The 18,451-nt window shown below is 53.4% G+C and overlaps 4 protein-coding genes across 4 annotated transcripts in view; 2 read left to right on the plus strand and 2 right to left on the minus strand.

Annotated features, from left to right (window-relative positions):
- Positions 1-18,451, minus strand: part of LOC137457128 (zinc finger protein 850-like) — a 386,697-nt gene that overhangs the window by 158,470 nt on the left and 209,776 nt on the right.
- On the plus strand, positions 1,525-2,430 carry LOC137457142 (olfactory receptor 14J1-like; the record flags this gene model as incomplete). The annotated part of the gene is made up of 1 exon (XM_068168941.1): positions 1,525-2,430. A coding segment is annotated over exon 1 (906 nt), but the record flags the coding sequence as incomplete, so codon positions are not given.
- Positions 13,753-14,997, minus strand: LOC137457118 (olfactory receptor 14J1-like). Its single transcript, XM_068168917.1, has one exon. The coding sequence runs from the start codon at positions 14,995-14,997 to the stop codon at positions 14,077-14,079; it is 921 nt and encodes a 306-aa protein (XP_068025018.1). The 3' UTR covers positions 13,753-14,076.
- On the plus strand, positions 17,261-18,193 carry LOC137457136 (olfactory receptor 14A16-like). Its single transcript, XM_068168935.1, has one exon. It carries the CDS (start codon positions 17,261-17,263, stop codon positions 18,191-18,193), a length of 933 nt encoding a protein of 310 aa, XP_068025036.1.

The following is an 18,451-nucleotide window of genomic DNA, read 5'->3' on the forward strand; positions in this document are numbered from 1 at the left end:
ACAGTGAGGCTGTGGGTGCAGGGCGGTTCAGGTGCAGTTCTGGGAGGCATCTCCTAAAGCTGGCACAGCCACAGCTCATGCTGGCTGTGGGGAGAAGGTGTGGGTGGCAGGAGTCACCCCTGGCAGTGCAGAGCAGGGCAGGGTGGGGCAGGGCCCTTCTTCTATGGAGAGGCTGCTGTGTGGGTCAGGGATTCTCATAGATGCAGCTCATCACCAGGGAACTTCCAAAGGGATGCTTCAAGGACAAGGTCCAAGCAGGGTCTGCTCTAAAGAGAGAAGAGTTCCTGAGGCTGTGTTTGCAGTTTCCTATTCTGAGGACAAGAGCAAGTGAGGAGTGAAAGAGAGGTAGCAAAGGACCATCCAAGTCCTTGAAACTGGGGAGGTGTATCTTGGAGTGGTCAGGAGGCGTGCAGGGAGCTTCCTAAAGAGCCTTCAGCCTCTGCCTGTGGACAGCAGCAGCACCCTGGCTGCACTCATCAGGATGCCTCCAGCCAGTGCCCTGCAAACAGGCAGGTTTCTGTAGGTGAGTGCAGAGGGGCTGGGCTGTGCTCTGTGAGCAGGGCAAATCCATCACCCAGCACACTCCTGCCAGGGTGAGAACCTCCAGGCAGCAGGGATCTGATCAGGGAAGGAAACTGAACCCAGCAATGTTGTGGGAGGGAGCACTCAGACATCTCCATCTGGTCCCCTCCAGGCCAGACCCTTCCTCTGAGCACAGCCCTAGGCCTCTTCTTCCCACCCCACCACCTAAAAGCCTCTGCCCTCAGGGTCATGGGCTCCAAGGTGTGAAGCACCTCCTCTGCAGCCAGAGCTCCAGCAGAGGCAGAGCTGCCACAGGAGAGGGAATGCCATTGGGTGTTGCAATGAGCCCTGAGTGTGCTGGGCTGGAAGTGTGGTGCTGAGACCTTGAGAGAGGCTGAGACACTGAGTGGTCTGTGGGGGATCCCTCTGTCCTCAGCAGGGTCTGGTGGCTTTTCAGGGGGACAGGGGAGTGTGATCACCTCCAGCTCAGCAGGGCACAAGCCCAGAGAAGTGGGGAAGTGGCAGCAGGGCCAGAACAGCTCCCCTCACTCTGCTCTGAGCCACAGGCAGCTTCTTGCCTTGCAGGCTTCTGCTCTCTCTGTTCCCCCGAGGGCAGCAGAAATGCTGTGTGTGAGAGCTTGTGACAGCCATGACCACTCTGGGGGTGAGATGTGGTCAGCTGGAGTGCAAAAGCCTAAAACATTCAGGAACTGCCTTTTTCTACCCTCCTTAGCACTGGGAGATGCTGAGAAGCCTTTCTGCTTTGGGACTCTTCCATCTGAAAGTGGACACCAGACCTTGCTGCTGCCTCCAGCATTCCCCTGCTGCAGAGCAGGACTGATTCAGCAGCAGGAAGCAGGAAGAGTCTCTGCTCTTCTCTGCATGCTCAGCCAGCACAAAAGAGTCCACCACAAAAGAGGCTGAGAAATGGCTTTGGTTGTTCTCCATTGACTTGTGACTGACTTTGCCTTTTGGCTACTCCACCTTGCACAAAGGGCACAAATGTCCAACAGCAGCTCCATCACCCACTTCCTCCTCCTGCCATTCTCAGGCACAAGGCAGCTGCAGCTCCTGCACTTCTGCCTCTTCCTGGCCATCTACCTAGCTGCCCTGCTGGGCAATGGCCTCATCATCACCACCATAGCCTGGGACCACCACCTCCACACCCCCATGTACTTCTTCCTCCTCAACCTTGCCCTTCTTGACCTGGGTGCCATCTCCACCACGGTGCCCAAATCCATGGACAATTCCCTGTGGGACACCAGGGACATCTGCTATGCAGGATGTGTTGTGCAGGTGGTCTTCTATGTATTCCTAATTTCATCAGAGTATTTTCTCCTCACCACCATGGCCTATGATCGCTATGTTGCCATCTGCAGACCCCTGCACTATGAGACCCTCCTGGGCAGCAGAGTTTGTCTCCACATGGCAGTAGCTGTCTGGGCCTGTGGGGTTCTGTTTGCTCTGCTGCACACAGCCAATACATTTTCCCTGCCCCTCTGCCAGGGCAATGCTGTTCACCAGTTCTTCTGTGAAATCCCCCAGATCCTCAAGCTCTCCTGCTCCACATCCTACCGCAGGGAACTTTGGCTTATCGTGTTTGGTGTTTGTTTCTTCTTTGTCTGTTTTGTGTTCATTGTGGTGTCCTATGTGCAGATCTTCAGGGCAGTGCTGAGGATGCCCTCTCAGCAGGGACGCCACAAAGCCTTTGCCACCTGCCTCCCTCACCTGGCTGTGGTCTCCCTGTTTACTGGTACCTCTTTTTTTGCCTACTTGAAGCCCCCCCCATTCTCTTCCCTATCCCTGGACCTAATTGTGTCAGTTCTGTACTCAGTGGTGCCTCCAGCAGTCAACCCTCTCATCTACAGCCTGAGGAACCATGAGCTGAAGGCTGCCCTCAGCCAACTGATCACTGGATGCTTTCAGAAGCAATAAACTCTTTGTCTTCTCCTGCAGAGCAGTTCTGATGTCACTCAGTGCAGCCTGGCTTCAATATTTTTCTGGTGGTGGTGGATTTTTATTTTATAATGTTGTCAGCCCAGTTCTAATTTATTCTTTGTTTTGTTTTTCTGAGCTCCTTTTTTGTTTAAATAATAAAGAGAAGTGTTAGTAACTTTTTTTTCCTGAGACCTTTCCTCCAAACCTTTTCTGAAGTTTCAGAGGCAGTTTGCTGTCAAGAAGTACAGCAGTAAATAGTCCCAGCACAGCAGCATGTAAGAGACCAAATCTTGTCTCTCTTGATGTGAATCAAGAATGGAAACATCACCTTTGCTCCCAGACAGAAATGTGCAATGGACAGACCCTCTGGGTAAGGACTCTGTGCAATGTGCACATTCAAGATCATCCCTACCCATCAGATCCCCCAGAAAGGAAGGATGTTGAAAAGGAGAATGGATCAGCCCCTGATGGGTATTGTGTGTATGGGCAGGTAGAAGGGGAAGGAGGGGACCCCTGCAAGCACACAAAGAATACACAGGAGGCAGCAGACCAGGAGCAACCCTCTCTCCCTGTGCTAAGTTCTCCCTGATACAGCTCATGGAGCTGAAGACACCACATGCTAGAGGCTGCCCTCCCTCCCCTCCTCCTTCAGGGAAGACAGTACAAGCCAACAAGAATGACATCTCCTCCAAGCCAAAGCAGCAGCACCCTTACTCCCACCCAAACCATCTTGGGGGGTGGGGGGTGTGCTAATATAATTCCTTTCCCCTTCTCTCTCTCTCTCTCCATTTCTTCCTTCTCTCTCTCCCTTCTTCTGTTCCATTCATTTTATTCTGTTAATAAGCAGCCTGGCTGTTGATAATTTGGCCTCCTTTGTGCTTCTAATTTCATAACTCAGGAATATTCCAAGGGGGCTGAGTCTCTTTCGCCCTTCAGACCGAGACCCAGGACCAGTGCTCTCAGGGAGCAGCAATGCTTGGTCTTCATAGACTGCTCTCTTTCCACTCCCACACTCCACTTCTGATCCCTTGTGTTGGTCTAAGGCCTGGAAGCTTGGTCAGGGCTTTGCAGTGTGGCAGTCTGTGATCACAGGCAGGGACAGGCCATGTGCCCATGCACCTGCTCTCCACAAGAACAGTTCCACACAGACAGGTGATCTGCTTAGGGCAGTGTCTGAAGCCTTAGGTCTTCTTCCAAAGTTTCCTTCAAGAACATGCCCAAGAAATTGTCCAACAGATGCAAACAGCAGGGAACAGCTAAAGTGTGTGAGTGTGCAGGGCTAGGGCACACAGCAGTGTCCTCACATAGCTAGGCCTCCTGCAAGTGACCTGAAGGATGAGCAGAGAAGGGTCTGGACTGTGTCTGTCTTCACTGGACACCCTGGGGAAGCTGTCCCAGGGCAGTCATCCTAGACTGGGCTTCACAACCACTGTTTCCAGCAGCAGCCTCACACCTCAGCTTGCATAGACTCTTTGTCCTTCCAGAAGAGGATATGGCCTCAGGAGGTCAGCAGTGCCTGTTTGCATTGTGCAGATGAGATGTCAGCAGATGAGCTGAGGTGAACCTGAGTGAGCACAAACACCATCAGCTATTGCTGGGGGTGCCAAGGCACTGGAGCTTTGAGGACGGTCCCAGCATCTGGCAGGGACAGCAGGAGGCCAGGGAGACTTTCTGACTGCTGCAGGGCAGGGCCTGTGTGAGTGATGGGGAAAGACTCTGTCTCTGAACATCCCACACTCCGTTAGGGTCTGTTAGGCTAGCTCCCATGTGAACACCTGACAGAGCTGGGACATTGCTGTGTGTCACTCCAGAACAAACCCTACTGGCCCAGGGAGATTCATCTCAGATGACTTGGGCAGGCTCCTGTCTGCTCACATCACCCTTGCTGGACTGTGCCCTGAGATGTGCACAGAGCCATACCAGAGGTTCTGAGCTCCTTGGTGAAGGCCTCTCCAAGAACACAAAAAATGAGGGTGGGGAACATTGCAGGCTGGTCACCCTCAGCACAGTCCCTGGGAAGGTGAAGGCTCAAACACCTCTGCAGCCATTTGCAGGCCCTTGCAGGACAAGAGAGGTGTTGCTGAACCCATATGAGCAGGGGCAAGAAGGGGATGTTTTGTGCCTGGACATTAGCCAGGGCTTTGCCATAGTCCCCTATAGCCTCTTTAGAGCCAGACTGGTGAGAGCTGGAGTGCAGAAATGGGTGAGGTGGTGGCTGGGTGGTGAATGAAGCCCAAACGTCACAAGGGTAAAGTCCTCCTGTCAAACACTTCCCAGTGCCATCCCTCAGGGCAAGCCCTTGGGCCAGCACTGGGGAATGTCTTCATGAATTCCCTGCACCATGTGACCCAGGGCCTTTGCAGCTCCTCTGGAGATGAAGCCAACCTGGGCAGAGCCCTTGAAAGAACTCATCTGCTTAACCCTGCCCTGACCAGGATCATTGGACAAGAGGATGTGCAGGAGTCTGCTGCCCAACTGCAACAGGACAGAGCCAGCAGCTTCTCCACTCAAACCCTTGGTAGGAAATGTCCCAGATGCATCTGGTGAAACTTTGATCTGCTCAGGCTCTGGCCACAAGGAGGCTGAGGGCTGAGTGTGCAATCCTGTGCTCAGTTGTGTCTCAGGAACTCACCATTCAGTAGGAAGCCCAGGACTGGGAAGGGGGAGGTGAGGCCACTTCTGCCTCCTGAGAGGATTGGCCAACAGCAGGAACACAGCTGGGAAAGGGACTGTGAGGTCAGCTGTGTCTGCAGGAGCTGATAGGGCAGCCCTGGGCTCATGGCTGGCAGATGGGCACAGTGATCTGGGAGATGCCCTCTGCCAAAGGGCCTGGGCTGACTGCAGGAAGGGGCTGATAGGTTGGTTGCTGTGTCTCTGCTGCCTGAGTACCTGATGGGACAGCAGCAGGCACAGGGCTTGGTGCTGTCTCTGCAAGAAACTGCAAGGCCAGCAGCCTTGGGAGCTCCTGGTGAGGTAGGAAAGAGCAGGAGAGAGGAACACTGCCAGATGGTGCAGCCTGGCAGGTGGAGACTGGCCATGAGGAGCAAGAAACCTCTCTCAAAGGGTAGTGCTGTGGCCTGAGAAGATCTCCAGAAGGAGTCTGGGATCAGCCCTTCTCTTTGTGTCCCAAGGAGCAGAGTGTGAGTGTGGGGAGGTGTCAGTGAAGGCCTGGAAAGGCCAAGGTGGGGAAGTGAGATGAGTGTCTGCAGCCTGCAGGGCAGGAGAAGCAGCTGTGAGACAGTGCAGGACAAAGCTGTGGTAGAGCTGGCAAAGGGCAATGGCAGTGGTGGGAGTGATGAAGAGAAGCCGAGGCTGTGCCCTCTTGACTCTGGCAATTCTTTGTCCCCAAGACCTGTGAGGAGATGTTGTCCTAAGGCACTGGGAGGGCCTCACTGCCTCTTTTCACAGCCCCAGGAAGGCTGGGGACTGTCAGGCCCTTGTCCTCCACTGAGCATCACAAACCCTACAGGGATCCTAAAGGAAGGCTGGAGAGGAACTTTTCATGAGGGTGTCTGGTGACAGGACAGGAGGGAAAGGTTTGAAGGTGAGGAAAAGGAGGTTTAGACTGGGTCTCAGGAAGAAAGTTCTTCAGTATGAGGGTTGTGGGACTCTGGAATAGGCTGCCCAGGTAGGATGCCCTCTCCTGAGGGTGTTGAAGGCCAGGCTGGGTGAGGCCTTGAGCAGCTGAGTCTATTGGAGAGGCATCCCTGCCTATGGCAGGGAGGTTGGAGCAGAGGAGCTCTGAGGTCTCTTCCAACCTAGGCCATGCTATGCTGCTATGAAACCCACCCCCCACCCCCACTGCACCTGAAGAGCCTTGACCCACACATGTGGGACAGGATCTGCCTGCCCAGGGGCTGTGCTCAGGCCTTGGCCTTTGTGCTGCAGAAACCAGAGCCAGAGTTTGCTCTCCTGCACTTTGCCTTTGTCTGCTGCAATCACAGCCTCTCCTGAGCTGCTCTAACGAGTCCCTGGGGAGGCTTTGGCAGTAACAAGCCTCAGTGGGGCCAATCAATGCTTCAAGGTACTTTGTGTTTTGCTTCTTGCTTCTTGCACAGTTTCTTCACTCTTCTCTCAGTACCTGAGGTTCATGGAATGATTCCCAAGTGCCCTAAGGAGCTCTTTGTGTCTTTGTTGTTCACTTCCAGATTTCCAAGTGCACCTCACAAAGCTCAGATTTTGATGGTAAACTCTTTGATTCTTTCTCAGATGAGGACAGAGCTGACAGCAGCATCCACCAAGCCAGAATGATGCAGTGTGTCTGCTCAGGAGGTCTGGACTGGGAGGAGAAGCTGTCCTTTGAGGGCTGACACTGAGTGGACAACTTTGCTCCTTACCCTCCCCAACCTCCCCATTGCTGTCCCTGCCCACCTGGGCCTTACATCCCTGCTCCTTGCATCAGACTTCTCCACTGCTCTCTGCTCCATGCAGAGCTCACAGCTCCATGGCACCAGCTGCCCCCTGCTCTCCTTAGAGAACTGCCTGCACACAGCCACAGAAGAGTTGTTGCTGTTTGGAAGCAAAGAAAAGCCAAAGCTGTGAAAATTGCCTTCAGCAATCCAAGCTCTCTGGACCCATCTGCTCAGCACAAGCTGTCTCTCAGCAGCTTGCCTGTCCACAAGCAAAGCCAACAAGTTCTGCCATGGCTGTGATTTCTCAGCCAGTCAAGAATTATTGAGGGTGAGAAGCAGATGAAAAGGTTGGATCCTAGCAGCCCTTCCTCATGAAGCAATCCTGAATTTAATTCTATTCCTATGGCTGTGCCTGGAGAGAAGCACCAAGCACACAGACACAGGGACAGAGCTGGCTGCCTCTAGTGGAACATAGAGACCCCCAACATGTTGATAACAAAGGTGTCTCTCCAAAGACACAAAGAGGTGGAAAGGTGGCTGGCAGAGAGGCTGCCCTGGAGTTCAGTTTCCTTCTGCTGGAGCTCAGGGCAAACACTCACAAAGCTTCACCATTCTCAGAGGAGGAGACCTGAGCTTGGAGAAGTCTGACTTGGTGCTGGCCCTTGGTTCAGGTTGTGCCTGAGAGATGTCTGAGTGGGGGAGATGCTGGACACAGCTGCTGTGATCCAGGAGAGCTCCAAGGCTCTGGCTTTAGGGTCACTGTTTTTAGAGGGGGAGATCCTTGACTTTCATCAGGTGTTTCTCTGAGCTGGAGAACCTTGGATGCTGAATCATCCTGGGACTTGTTGCCACTTGCACCAGAGTTTTCTATCAGCTCCCTGTTGGCTGTGATCCAAGCACAGATGCACTGAGCTGGCAGGAGGTGACAAACCCCCAAGCCATAGGGAGAGCAGTGCAAGGCTGGGAGAGCCCTGGTCAGGGCTGAGACATTCCTTGCAGGTCAGTCCTCTCTTCCGAAGCCTTTGCTTCTCTCTGCCTGGGGTCATATCCTGCTCTTCTCTCCATCAGCCCTGCTCCTTTGTGCTGGGGAGGAGCAAAGTTTGCAGATCTGCTCCTTGGAACACGCCAGAAGATAAAGAACCCAACTTTGGAACAGCAGCAAGATTCCAGGCTCCAGCTGATCCCTGAGCATCTCTCAACCCTCTCCAGACCCTCCTCCCAAACCACACTTCACCACTTGTGGATCTCTGAGGGTCATTGGCTGTGATGAGAATTTAGGAGTTCACCTCCCTGAGCCCCAGGTGGTCAAGAATCAGTTGCATGGCCAGAGGGGGATGGTTGGGATGGTCACATCCTGGGGGTGTCAGCCCCATCAGCACTACAACCAGGGGACTCAGCACAGGAGTTAGGACTCTGCTCCCTCCATTGCAACAAGTCACACACAGTGTCCTTACTTCTCAGCCACTTGGTCCCCAAGGATTTGCCCAAGAGCCCAGAGGTGATCATTCCTCTCAGCAGCATGGCCTCCCAGAAGGACCTGGACTACATCTGGGAGGAGAATAGATAAATAATAGTTTGAAGGATCTAAAGCTCAGCCTTGAGGAATAGTAGAAGTGGTTGATGAAGACATGGATGAGGACAGCAAGGATGAAGTATATGAGGATTAGGAGGAGGATGACAATAATTATGAGGAGGATGAATGGGATGACATGGAACAGGAGGAGGATGATCTAGAATAGGAGAAGAATGAAGAGAAAGAGGAGGAAGATGAAGAGGAGGAAGAGGGCAAACCTATATCAGCCCCTCTGTGCCACCCAAGCAGCTACATCATTGCCCCGAGAGTGGGCAAAGCTTCCCACCCAGCTGCTGGAGCTGCTGAAACCTCACTGCCCCCAGCCCAGTGCCCATTCCTCTGTCTATGGGGACTACAGCAAGAGCTTCACCCTCAGCTCCAACCTCATCAGGCACTGCTGCATCCACAGGCAGAAACCGCTGCACCTCTGAGGTGGCTGGGGCAAGAGCTTCACTCAGATGGCTACTCTCAGCCTATACCGCTGCACCCACACCGTTGCCATCCCTGCACACAGGCTGAAGCAAGGATTTCACCCACAGCTCCTCCCTCACCTGGCATATTCACCCCCATGCCTGTGACCAGCGTGCCCCAGGGTACACAGCAATACACCGACCCCGACACTGCCAGGCCAAACGTGACCCCCTGGAAGGCCTTTTCCAGCAGATTGAATTGGTATCTCCTCTTTTACACCTTCTTTTCGCTGAAGGAAATGTGCCTCTGTGTGGTGAAGAGGTGATTAATGCATGAAATATGAATTATATACATATTATTTTTTATTAATTATTAAAAATATCAATAGCCAATGAATCACTATTTTATATCCATATTCTAGTGCACAATTGTGCAATACATCCCAGAAGTGCTTTAGTATTTACAATTTGGACTCAATCAGAATATTTGCAGAATTAATTTCTATTACTGTAACTCAGGCTACAATTCCACTGCTTGTCCACCAGGTGGCGACTCGACGGGATGTTGGCAGCTGCTTGAGTATACACAGAGGTATTACAATACGTCAGAGGCTGGAACTAGAAACGTGCTGCTAGTTGCAGGTGCTTTGAACTGAATGTCAGTGAGTGGGAAGCAGGTGGAAGATACACTGTGTTACAGTTTGAGCTAGGTGTCCCCCCTGCAATGTTCAATTCCTGTGTCCAGAAGTCCAGCCCAGAGGGGTGGACACAGGAAGTTATGTAGTATTTCATACCACAATCCTTTGCACCACTATAAGATCCAGTGCGGAGTCTAGCACTATCTCTTTTCTTCCTCCTCCGTCAGCCGGTAACTGGGGGAGATGTCTCCTGGCTTTGGGCCTGGCTAGGCCCAAGGCCACGGGGGGATGGGCAGTCTCAGATCTGGCCAGCTGAGACTAGCCTAGCAGTGGAAGGGGGAAGAAGGAGCCCTGGGGGTCTTGGGTGTACCCTCAGGTGGGGATGGGATCTCTCTGGGTCTGTTTTGGGATCTTTCTTTGTCACTGTGCTTTTGGCTTTCTGTAAAAGTTCACTGCTTTCTATTTAAACTTTCCATCACTTTTGCAATCCATTTGTCTGAGTGTTTGTTGTTGCCAGGGGTGGGGAAGGGGGCTGCCTCAACCCAGCACATTCTTGGTAGCAGAGGATGGTTTAGGTGGGCAGAGGATCTGCCCCCAACCCCTTTACACACTGTGTCCTTTGTTTGTAGCAAGGTCAGGTTCCAGCAGGCTGCTGTCGCAGGGGCTGGCCTGGACGGTGATGCTGGAGGCAACTTCTCCCTCCCGTGGCAGTGCAGATGGGATGGAATGTAGGCAAGCCAGTAGGCAGGCTCCCTTTGCAGGACTCAGGTGGCTCCCTCTGGATGGCAGGGAGCAGTCCTGTGGGGTCAGCTTGGCAGCCCATTAGGTCTGGTCCCAAGACGGGGTTGGCCCTCATGACAATGACTTTCGGGGCCATTGTGGGTGGCCCTGGGGAAGAATCGTGGCTGTGTAGGGTGGCTACTTCCCCTTTGCTTGGCTCGAAGGAGTGGGCAGGACCCTATTGGAGCAGTCCTGGCTTTGGAGCACAGGCCACGAATGGTGCTCTGGATTACCCCGGGGTTCACAGGGAATGGAGTGGCGGAATCCTCTTCTCTCCTGCAAATGTCAGGGTCACGTAGGTGACACTGCTCCTGCTTTCCCAGCTGACACACAGGGTTGTGCAGCTCCTCAGTCTGCTGCTTCAGGCTGAGGCAGAAGTTTGCACTGCCAGACTCAGCTAAGTCACTTCCCCAGTAACTGGGCAGATCTTACCCTCGGGGGTCCAGTCCTCTTGAATGCACGTCAGGCTCTTCCAACCGGTGAGGCTGGCAACACAACACTGTAGCTTCTCAGGCTCTCAGTGTTGGTCTCTCCTCTGCAGATACTCTCAGGGCTGAGGCTCAACAGGCCTGCCCAGCTGCAGGCTTAATAGCAAAGGCTATGGCATGAGCTCAGTCTCGAGCAAGGAGAGAGAACACAGTGAAAGAGGGCAACGTATTTACAAGCTGGGGTAATACTGATAGGTTTCTGGAGGCTGGATGTGGCCAATGGGCACTCTCGTAAACAACCAGCTGCAGCCTATGGGAGGCGTGAAGCTGGAATTATGCCATGCTTGGCATCAGCACCAGCATCCCATGCTATGGGTATGTGCAGGGGTCTGTGCTGCCCTGGCCTTTGTTCCCATCATGAAAGGGCGGGGAACTTGTCCATGTGCTGGGACAGGTTTCAATATCTGGGCATAATGTGCCTTCAGCACAATTGGGAGGGACAAGCCTCTGGGACAGGCCTCAGTATGTAATAAGATGGGATCAAGGCACCAGCTAGCACTGGGTCAAGGCCCAGGCTGTACTGGTTGGGAGTCAGAAGATGCAGTTTGTACTGGGAGGGAGCCCAGTCAGTACTGGGAAGGAACCATGAGAGCAGTTTACTCGTGGAGAGATGCAGTAGGTAGTGGGAGGAGACCAGGGAATGCACTCTGTACTGGAACAGGACCCAGAGTGTGCTGGGATAGAGCACAGTGATGCAGTTTGTGCTGGGAGGGAGCTGTGTCTGTTCTGGGAGGGAATCAGGGGACTGAGTTTGTGCTGGAGCAAGATCCAGGCTGTACTGGGAGGGCTCAAAGCAATTGAGCTTGTACAGGGAGGAAGCCCAGTCTGAAATGGGATGGCATCAGGGTCTGCAGGGGATCTGTTTTGTACACATCAGTACTAGGAGGGGATCAGAGGATCCAGTTTGAGCTGAGAGGCAGCCAGGGCTGTACTGGGAGGGCTTGAAAGGATCAAGATTGTGCTGGGAAAAGGCCCAGACTATGGGAATGGGGTCAGGTGATCCAGCTTGTATTGGAACAGGGCCCAGACTGTGCTGGGAGGGTGTCTGGGTGTCCACTTTGTGCTGGGATGGATGTGGTTGCTCCTGGGAGAGGCTCAGGCTGTCCACACTCTCTCCCGGGACAGAGTCGACACAAAGGCCCTGGCCAAGAGCTTCCAGGGTGAGACTCTCCTGATGCTGCAGAAGTGCTGCTCTAGAGGGAGCCTCAGCCTCTGGCTCCAGCCTGCTGCCTCTTGTCCTTGTGTCTTATGCCATGGCCATGAGCCTGCCCCACTCTGCCAGGATCAGAGCCCTGCTGCTGCCTGTTGCCCCAGCAACTGATGCTCTGCAGGCAGGACAAGCCCAGCTCCCTCAGCTCTGATCACAGCCAAGGTCTTGAGCCTCTGCTCAGCTTCTGCTGGCACAGGCTGCCCCTGCAGAGGCCATGACACCTGTGAGCCATCCCAGTCAGCTCTGTGCCAGGCTCTGCCAGGGTGTGTGCCAAGAGAGAGGCTGGGCAGGGCTGGCTGTTCCCTGCCACAGGCCCTGGCCCAGCAGGAGGATGGAGATGTGAGGGCTGTGAGCAACAGGGCAGGGTCTAGTTGGAAGCCTGTGGCCAGTGGTGTTCCCCAGAGGTCAGGGCTGGCTCCAGTCCTGTTCAGCATCTTCATCAAGGAGCTGGATGAAGGAGCAGAGTGGAGCCTCAGCAGGTTTGCTGATGACACAACCTGGGAGGAGTGGCTGAGCCCTGCCAGGCTGTGCTGCCATGCAGTGACACCTGGAGAGGCTGCAGAGCTGGGCAGAGGAGAACCTCATGGAGTTGAAGCAGGACAAGCTTACAGTCTTGCCCCCGTGAAGGAGCAATGCCCTGCACCAGTGCAGGTGAGCAGCTCCCTTGCTGGACAGGAGCTCTGTGTGGAAGGACCTGGCAGTGGTGGTGGTGAAGTTCCCCATGAGGCAGCAATGCACCCTCATGTCCAAGTAGGCCAAGGGATTGCAAGAGAGGTTGTCCTTCCCCCTTAACTCTGCCCCAGTGAGGCCTCTTCTGGACTACTGGGTCCAGTGCTGGGCTCCCCAGTACAAGCAGGACAGGGAACTACTGGAGAGACTCCAGTGGTAGGACACAAGGATGCTGAGGGGACTGGAGCAGCTCTGTTCCAAGGGGAAGCTGAGAGCCCTGGGGCTGTTTAGGCTGGAGAAGAGCAGCCTGAGAGGGGATCTGAGCAGTGCATGGAATATCTAAAGGGTGGAGGTCATGAGCACAGGACTGGGATCATTTCAGTGGTGGGCAGTGACAGGACAAGGGGCTACAGGTACAAACTAGAGCACAGGAGGCTTCACTTGAACTTAAGGAGGAACTTCTTTCCTGTGAGGGTGCTGGAGCCCTGGAACAGGCTGCCCAGAGAGGCTGTGGAGTCTCCTCTGGGGGCTTTCAAAACCCTCTTGGTCATGTTCCTGGGTAGCTACTGCTTGAAATGATCACTGAAAGACAGGGTGGAGAGACAAATACCCTGTGGCACCATCTCATTCTGTTCATGTCTCCAAGGGCAGGGACCAGGCTCCTCTCTTTTGCACCTCCATGTCTTTGTTCCCTTCCACCAGCCCTGGCTCTGCCCCACAAACCTTCCTCTGATCCCTCACCCCACATGCCCATGCCATAGGTGTTACTCACAGAGGAGTTTCTCTTTTATCACTTCTCAGTCCATCTCAGCTACCTCCAAGCTCTCCCACCTCCCCTGCTCTCTATCCAGAGCCAATGTCATCTCCCCAGCACAGCCCAGTCTGGTCTGCCCCCACAGCAGTGCCCACCCCTGCAGTATCAGGGCTGTCTCATCACAGCTACTCTGAAGGGCACAGCGATTGCTAGGGGTCAGGGAGAGGTAAACTGCAGAGGTGAGAGGCATCCATGGCACAAGGGAAGGTCACCCTGTGTGCTCTGCTCTGTTCTCCAGGAGAACCTGAAAGGTCTTCAGACCCTTCATGCCACCCCACGTACCCAAACCACAGCAAGAGCACCAACCCCAGAGGTTCTCAGGCTGCTTCTGCAGCCACACTGACAGAGCCATCCCAGAGCTATTCAGGCACAAAGATGTTCTCATTCCCCACTCCTTCCTGCTCTGCTGAGGGTGGAGGATCTCAGACAAGAAGCCATGAAGTCCTTTATTGTGGTTAAACACACACAGAGCCTGGCTGGTCACGGACACAGAGTCTCTGGGTCACACAAGGTGCAGGGGTACTGAAATAGGAGGAAAAGAGCAATTGGATTTCTGTGCAGAGCAGAACATCACAGATGGAAAAAGGTTAAAGAAACACAAAGAAGGAAAGGCAGCCACATCCTCTCCTGGCACACATGGGGTGTCAAAGGCAGAGAAAGGTTGGAAGTTACCTCTTGCTGCTTAAAAATGTCCAAAGAGCTTCCTCAGAGCATTCTTGAGCTCCTGGTTCCTCAGGCTGTAGATGAGAGGGTTCACTGCTGGAGGCACCACTGAGTACAGAACTGAGAGCAACAGATCGAGGGATGGGGAGGAGATGAAGGACGGCTTCAGATAGGCAAAGATGACAGTGCTGAGAAACAGGGAGACCACAGCCAGGTGAGGGAGGCAGGTGGCAAAGGTTTTGTGCTGTCCCTGCTGAGAGGGGATCCTCAGCACTGCCCTGAAGATCTGCACATAGGACACCACAATCAACACAAAACAGAGAGATGTTAAACAGCTACTGCCCACAATAAGCCAAAGTTCCCTGAGGTAGGATGTGGAGCAGGAGAGCTTGAGGATCTGCGGGATTTCACAAAAGAACTGTTCCAGAGCATTGTCCTGGCAGAGGGGCAGGGAAAATGTATTGGCTGTGTGCAGCAGAGCATTGAGAACCCCACAGGCCCAGGCACCTCCTGCCATGTGGACACAAACTCTGCTGCCCAGGAGGGTCTCATAGTGCAGGGGTCTGCAGATGGCAACGTAGCGATCATAGGACATGATGGTGAGGAGAGAAAACTCTGCTGTGACAAAGAGAATAAAGAACAAGACCTGGAGAACACATCCTGCATAGGAGATGACCTGGGAGTCCCTCAGGGAATTGGCCATGGATTTTGGCACAGTGGTGGAGATGGAGCCCAGGTCAAAGAGGACAAGATTGAGGAGGAAGAAGTACATGGGAGTGTGGAGGTGGTGGTCCCAGGCTATGGTGGCAATGATGAGGCCATTGCCTAGCAGGGCAACCAGGTAGATGGCCAGGAAGAGGCAGAAGTGCAGGAGCTGCAGCTGTCTTGTGCCTGGAAATGGCAGGAGGAGGAAGTGGGTGATGGAGCTGCTGTTGGCCATCTGCTGCCTCTGGCCATGGAGACCTGTCCAAGGAGGGAAAGACAGTGACAAGTTAGGGCACACTTCCCTCAGGCTCATTGTAACTCCTGTCGCCGGGCTGCATGAGGAATAGGTCAGATCGGGCCCTCACTACCAACCCATGGTATAGTTCATCACAGCCTCAAACACAGGAAGTTTTTCTGCCCTGTACTTTGCCTTTGTCTCCCTGCAATCTAACAAGCTGCTCTAACGAGTCCCTTTGTCAGTAACAAGCCTCAGTGAGGCCAATCAGTGCTTCAAGGTACTTTGGAGTTTTCTCCTGACTTGGACTTCTTGAGAGGCTTCCTGGCAGTACCTTGGCTGAGTCTCCTGGCAGTACCTAAGGATGATGTAATCAGCCCCAAGTAATCCATGGGGCTCATTAAATACTGCTGAACCTCTCATTATTGCCAAGGTTTCTGCAGCTAATTGGAGAGGTTTTTATTGCACAAAGCATCTGATAAAAAGCATTTTTAAAGGTACATTTCATTCCTTTTCAGCAGGAGTTGTCTCTTTGTAAGCAAACCACACCAAAACCTGACAAGGTCCTACCTTGGCCACTGGTCACCCTCACTCCCCACTGCCCCCAGCAGAGCCCAGAGCCACAGGTGAGGGACAGGATCTGCCTTGCCAGGGGCTGGGGGTCAGGGCTTGGCCCTTTGGATCAATGAAACCCCTCCAGGTTTCCTCAGCAGCAGAGCCACCTTGAGCTGCTTGTCCTGACCTGTCAGCACTGCCTCAGTTCTCTGCTCTCACCAGAGCCTGGAGGTGCTTCAGTGCCTCCAGTAATGCTTCCCTTGCATCCAGTGTTTCCTTCTGCTCTAACCAGACCCTGGGGACCCTTTCCCAGTATGCTTCACTGGGACCCATTAAGAGTAGAAGAAACTTCAGAGTTTGAATCTGACTTTGACTCCTGGAGAGGTTTCATCAGCTTCTCAGTCTCTGAGGTTCATGGACTCAACACCAAAGCCACCAGAGGGCTCTTATAAATGCCTTGGGCTGGTCCTGAGCTGCTGAGCCATGCCAGGCTCCTGGGTTGGAGGTTGCTGTTGGCAAGCAGGCAGCGCTGCAGGAGACATCTCTGTCCAGGAGCAGCTCCTCTGCACAGCACAGCAGGGCTGAGGACACTGCCAGAGGGTTTCAGGGAGATGAGGAAGGCAGAGAGCTTCAAGGTGGCTAGGACTGGGAGGGTGACTGAGAGCTCACTGGAGGAGAAGTCACTGCAGTCACAGACATGGTGAGGCTGTGGGTTCAGGACACTGCAGCTGTAGCTCCTGGAGGCATCTCCATCTCAGCAGTGGATGCTCAGCTGAAGGCTCCTGGAGAGTGCACACAGAAGGAGGAGCAAAGATCTTCAGTTCCATCATGTCAGAAGCAGTGAGCAGAACTGGGTAAGAAGGCTTCACCCCCAGCCCCTCTGCCTTTCTCTCTTCCCTTCACTGTCTCTGCAGTACTGCAGGCCTGGTCCCTGTTTCTCCACCTCTCCATGGGTGTGGTGGTTTTAGGCAATGCCTTTAAAATTACAGATTTTGAGCAGAAAAGTAGAAACAAAATAAATAGATCACTCTTGGGTGTGAAAAGGAAAAGAAAAGATTATTCTAAACAAATTGATTGGATAAATATCTGGAACCAGAGGAGCTGTACCATAACAATTCTCTCTCTTCTCTTCTGATCTCAGCTGTTGTGCTTCGCTGTGGAGAGATCACCTGCTTTGGCTGGCCTTGGCTAAGTCTAACCCACTGGTTTTTTTCTCTCTCCACTCCTCCTTTCTTTCTTGGAACAGGGGCTTAGAGGGTAGGGGCAGTGGGACAGCTTCCCTGGTCTCTGACCAGGGAGGTTTCATGTCATTTGGTACCTATCTAATATTGTCACTCCTGTATGTTTTGCACTTGTAGAGTAGAGCTCTTGCTTGTCCATACAGTTTCATTTGCTTCTAACTGAGCTGCTCTGGCAAATGTAATGCTGGGGGGATATTTCAACCCACCACAATGGGACTCTGATTCCCTAGGACTGGGCTGTTGGTCACTTTCTGTTCTGACTCCAGAGGAATCTTCATGGCAATTTTGGGTCCCTGCTGCATTTGAAGCTGTGATGAACTCTGCCATGGGTTGGTAGTGATGGGACTGAGCTGATCCATTCCTCATGCAGTTCAGGGACAGAGGTTACAATGAGGCTGAGAGAAGTGTGCCCTAACTTGTCACTGCCTTTCCCTCCTTGGACAGGTCTCCATGGCCACAGGCAGCAGATGGCCAACAGCAGCTCCATCACCCACTTCCTCCTCCTGCCATTCCCAGGCACAAGGCAGCTGCAGCTCCTGCACTTCTGCCTCTTCCTGGCCATCTACCTGGCTGCCCTGCTGGGCAATGGCCTCATCATCACCACCATAGCCTGGGACCACCATCTCCACACCCCCATGTGCTTCTTCCTCCTCAACCTCGCCCTTACTGACCTGGGTGTCATCTCCACCACAGTCCCCAAATCCATTGCAAATTCCTTGTGGGACACCAGGGACATCTCTTATGCAGGATGTGTTCTCCAGGTCTTCTTTTTCATGTTCCTAATTGATGTAGAGTATTTTCTCCTCACCACCATGTCCTATGATCGCTATGTTGCCATCTGCAGACCACTGCACTATGAGACCCTCCTGGGCAGCAGAGTTTGTCTCCACATGGCAGCAGCTGCTTGGGCCTGTGGCTTTCTCTATGCTCTGCTGCACACAGCCAATACATTTTCCCTGCCCCTCTGCCAGGGCAATGCTGTGCACCAGTTCTTCTGTGAAATCCCCCAGATCCTCAAGCTCTCCTGCTCCACATCCTACCTCAGGGAACTTTGGCTTATTTTGGTCAGTTCCTGTTTATACTTTGTCTGTTTTGTGTTGATTGTGGTGTCCTATGTGCAGATCTTCAGGGCAGTGCTGAGGATCCCCTCTCAGCAGGGACGCCACAAAGCCTTTGCCACCTGCCTCCCTCACCTGGCTGTGGTCTCCCTCTTTCTCAGCACTGGCTCCTTTGCCTACCTGAAGCCCTTCTCCATCTCCTCCCCATCCCTGGACATGGTGGTGTCAGTTCTGTACTCAGTGGTGCCTCCAGCAGTGAACCCTCTCATCTACAGCCTGAGGAACCAGGAGCTCAAGGCTGCCCTGAGCCAACTGATCCCTGGCTGCTTTCAGAAGCAATAAACTCTTTGTATTCTCTTGCAGAGCAGTTCTGATGTCACTCGGTGCAGGCCCAGCCCTGCTACTGGAGTTCTGGCTGCTGCTGGGGCTGCTCCCCTTGGGAGAATGTTGTTGCCACACAAATGTCTTTCTTCAGACCATTTCTGATTCAGTGTTGTCCTGTCTGGTGTGACCCAGAGGCTGCAGACATGAGGAGCTGTGCTCCCTGTGTGTTCAATTATAAAATACCCTGCAGGGAGTTGTTTCTCTGAGTTCCTTCCT

Source organism: Melanerpes formicivorus, unplaced genomic scaffold, assembly GCF_026170545.1.
Source record: "Melanerpes formicivorus ecotype bairdi unplaced genomic scaffold, bMelFor1.0.p_v2 SCAF_160, whole genome shotgun sequence".
In the NCBI taxonomy this organism is placed as follows: domain Eukaryota; kingdom Metazoa; phylum Chordata; class Aves; order Piciformes; family Picidae; genus Melanerpes; species Melanerpes formicivorus.

Coding starts and splice junctions, on each gene's coding strand:
- LOC137457118 (XM_068168917.1), bottom strand. CDS start 14,997: ATGGCCAACAGCAGCTCCATCACCCACTTCCTCCTCCTGCCATTTCCA.
- LOC137457136 (XM_068168935.1), top strand. CDS start 17,261: ATGGCCAACAGCAGCTCCATCACCCACTTCCTCCTCCTGCCATTCCCA.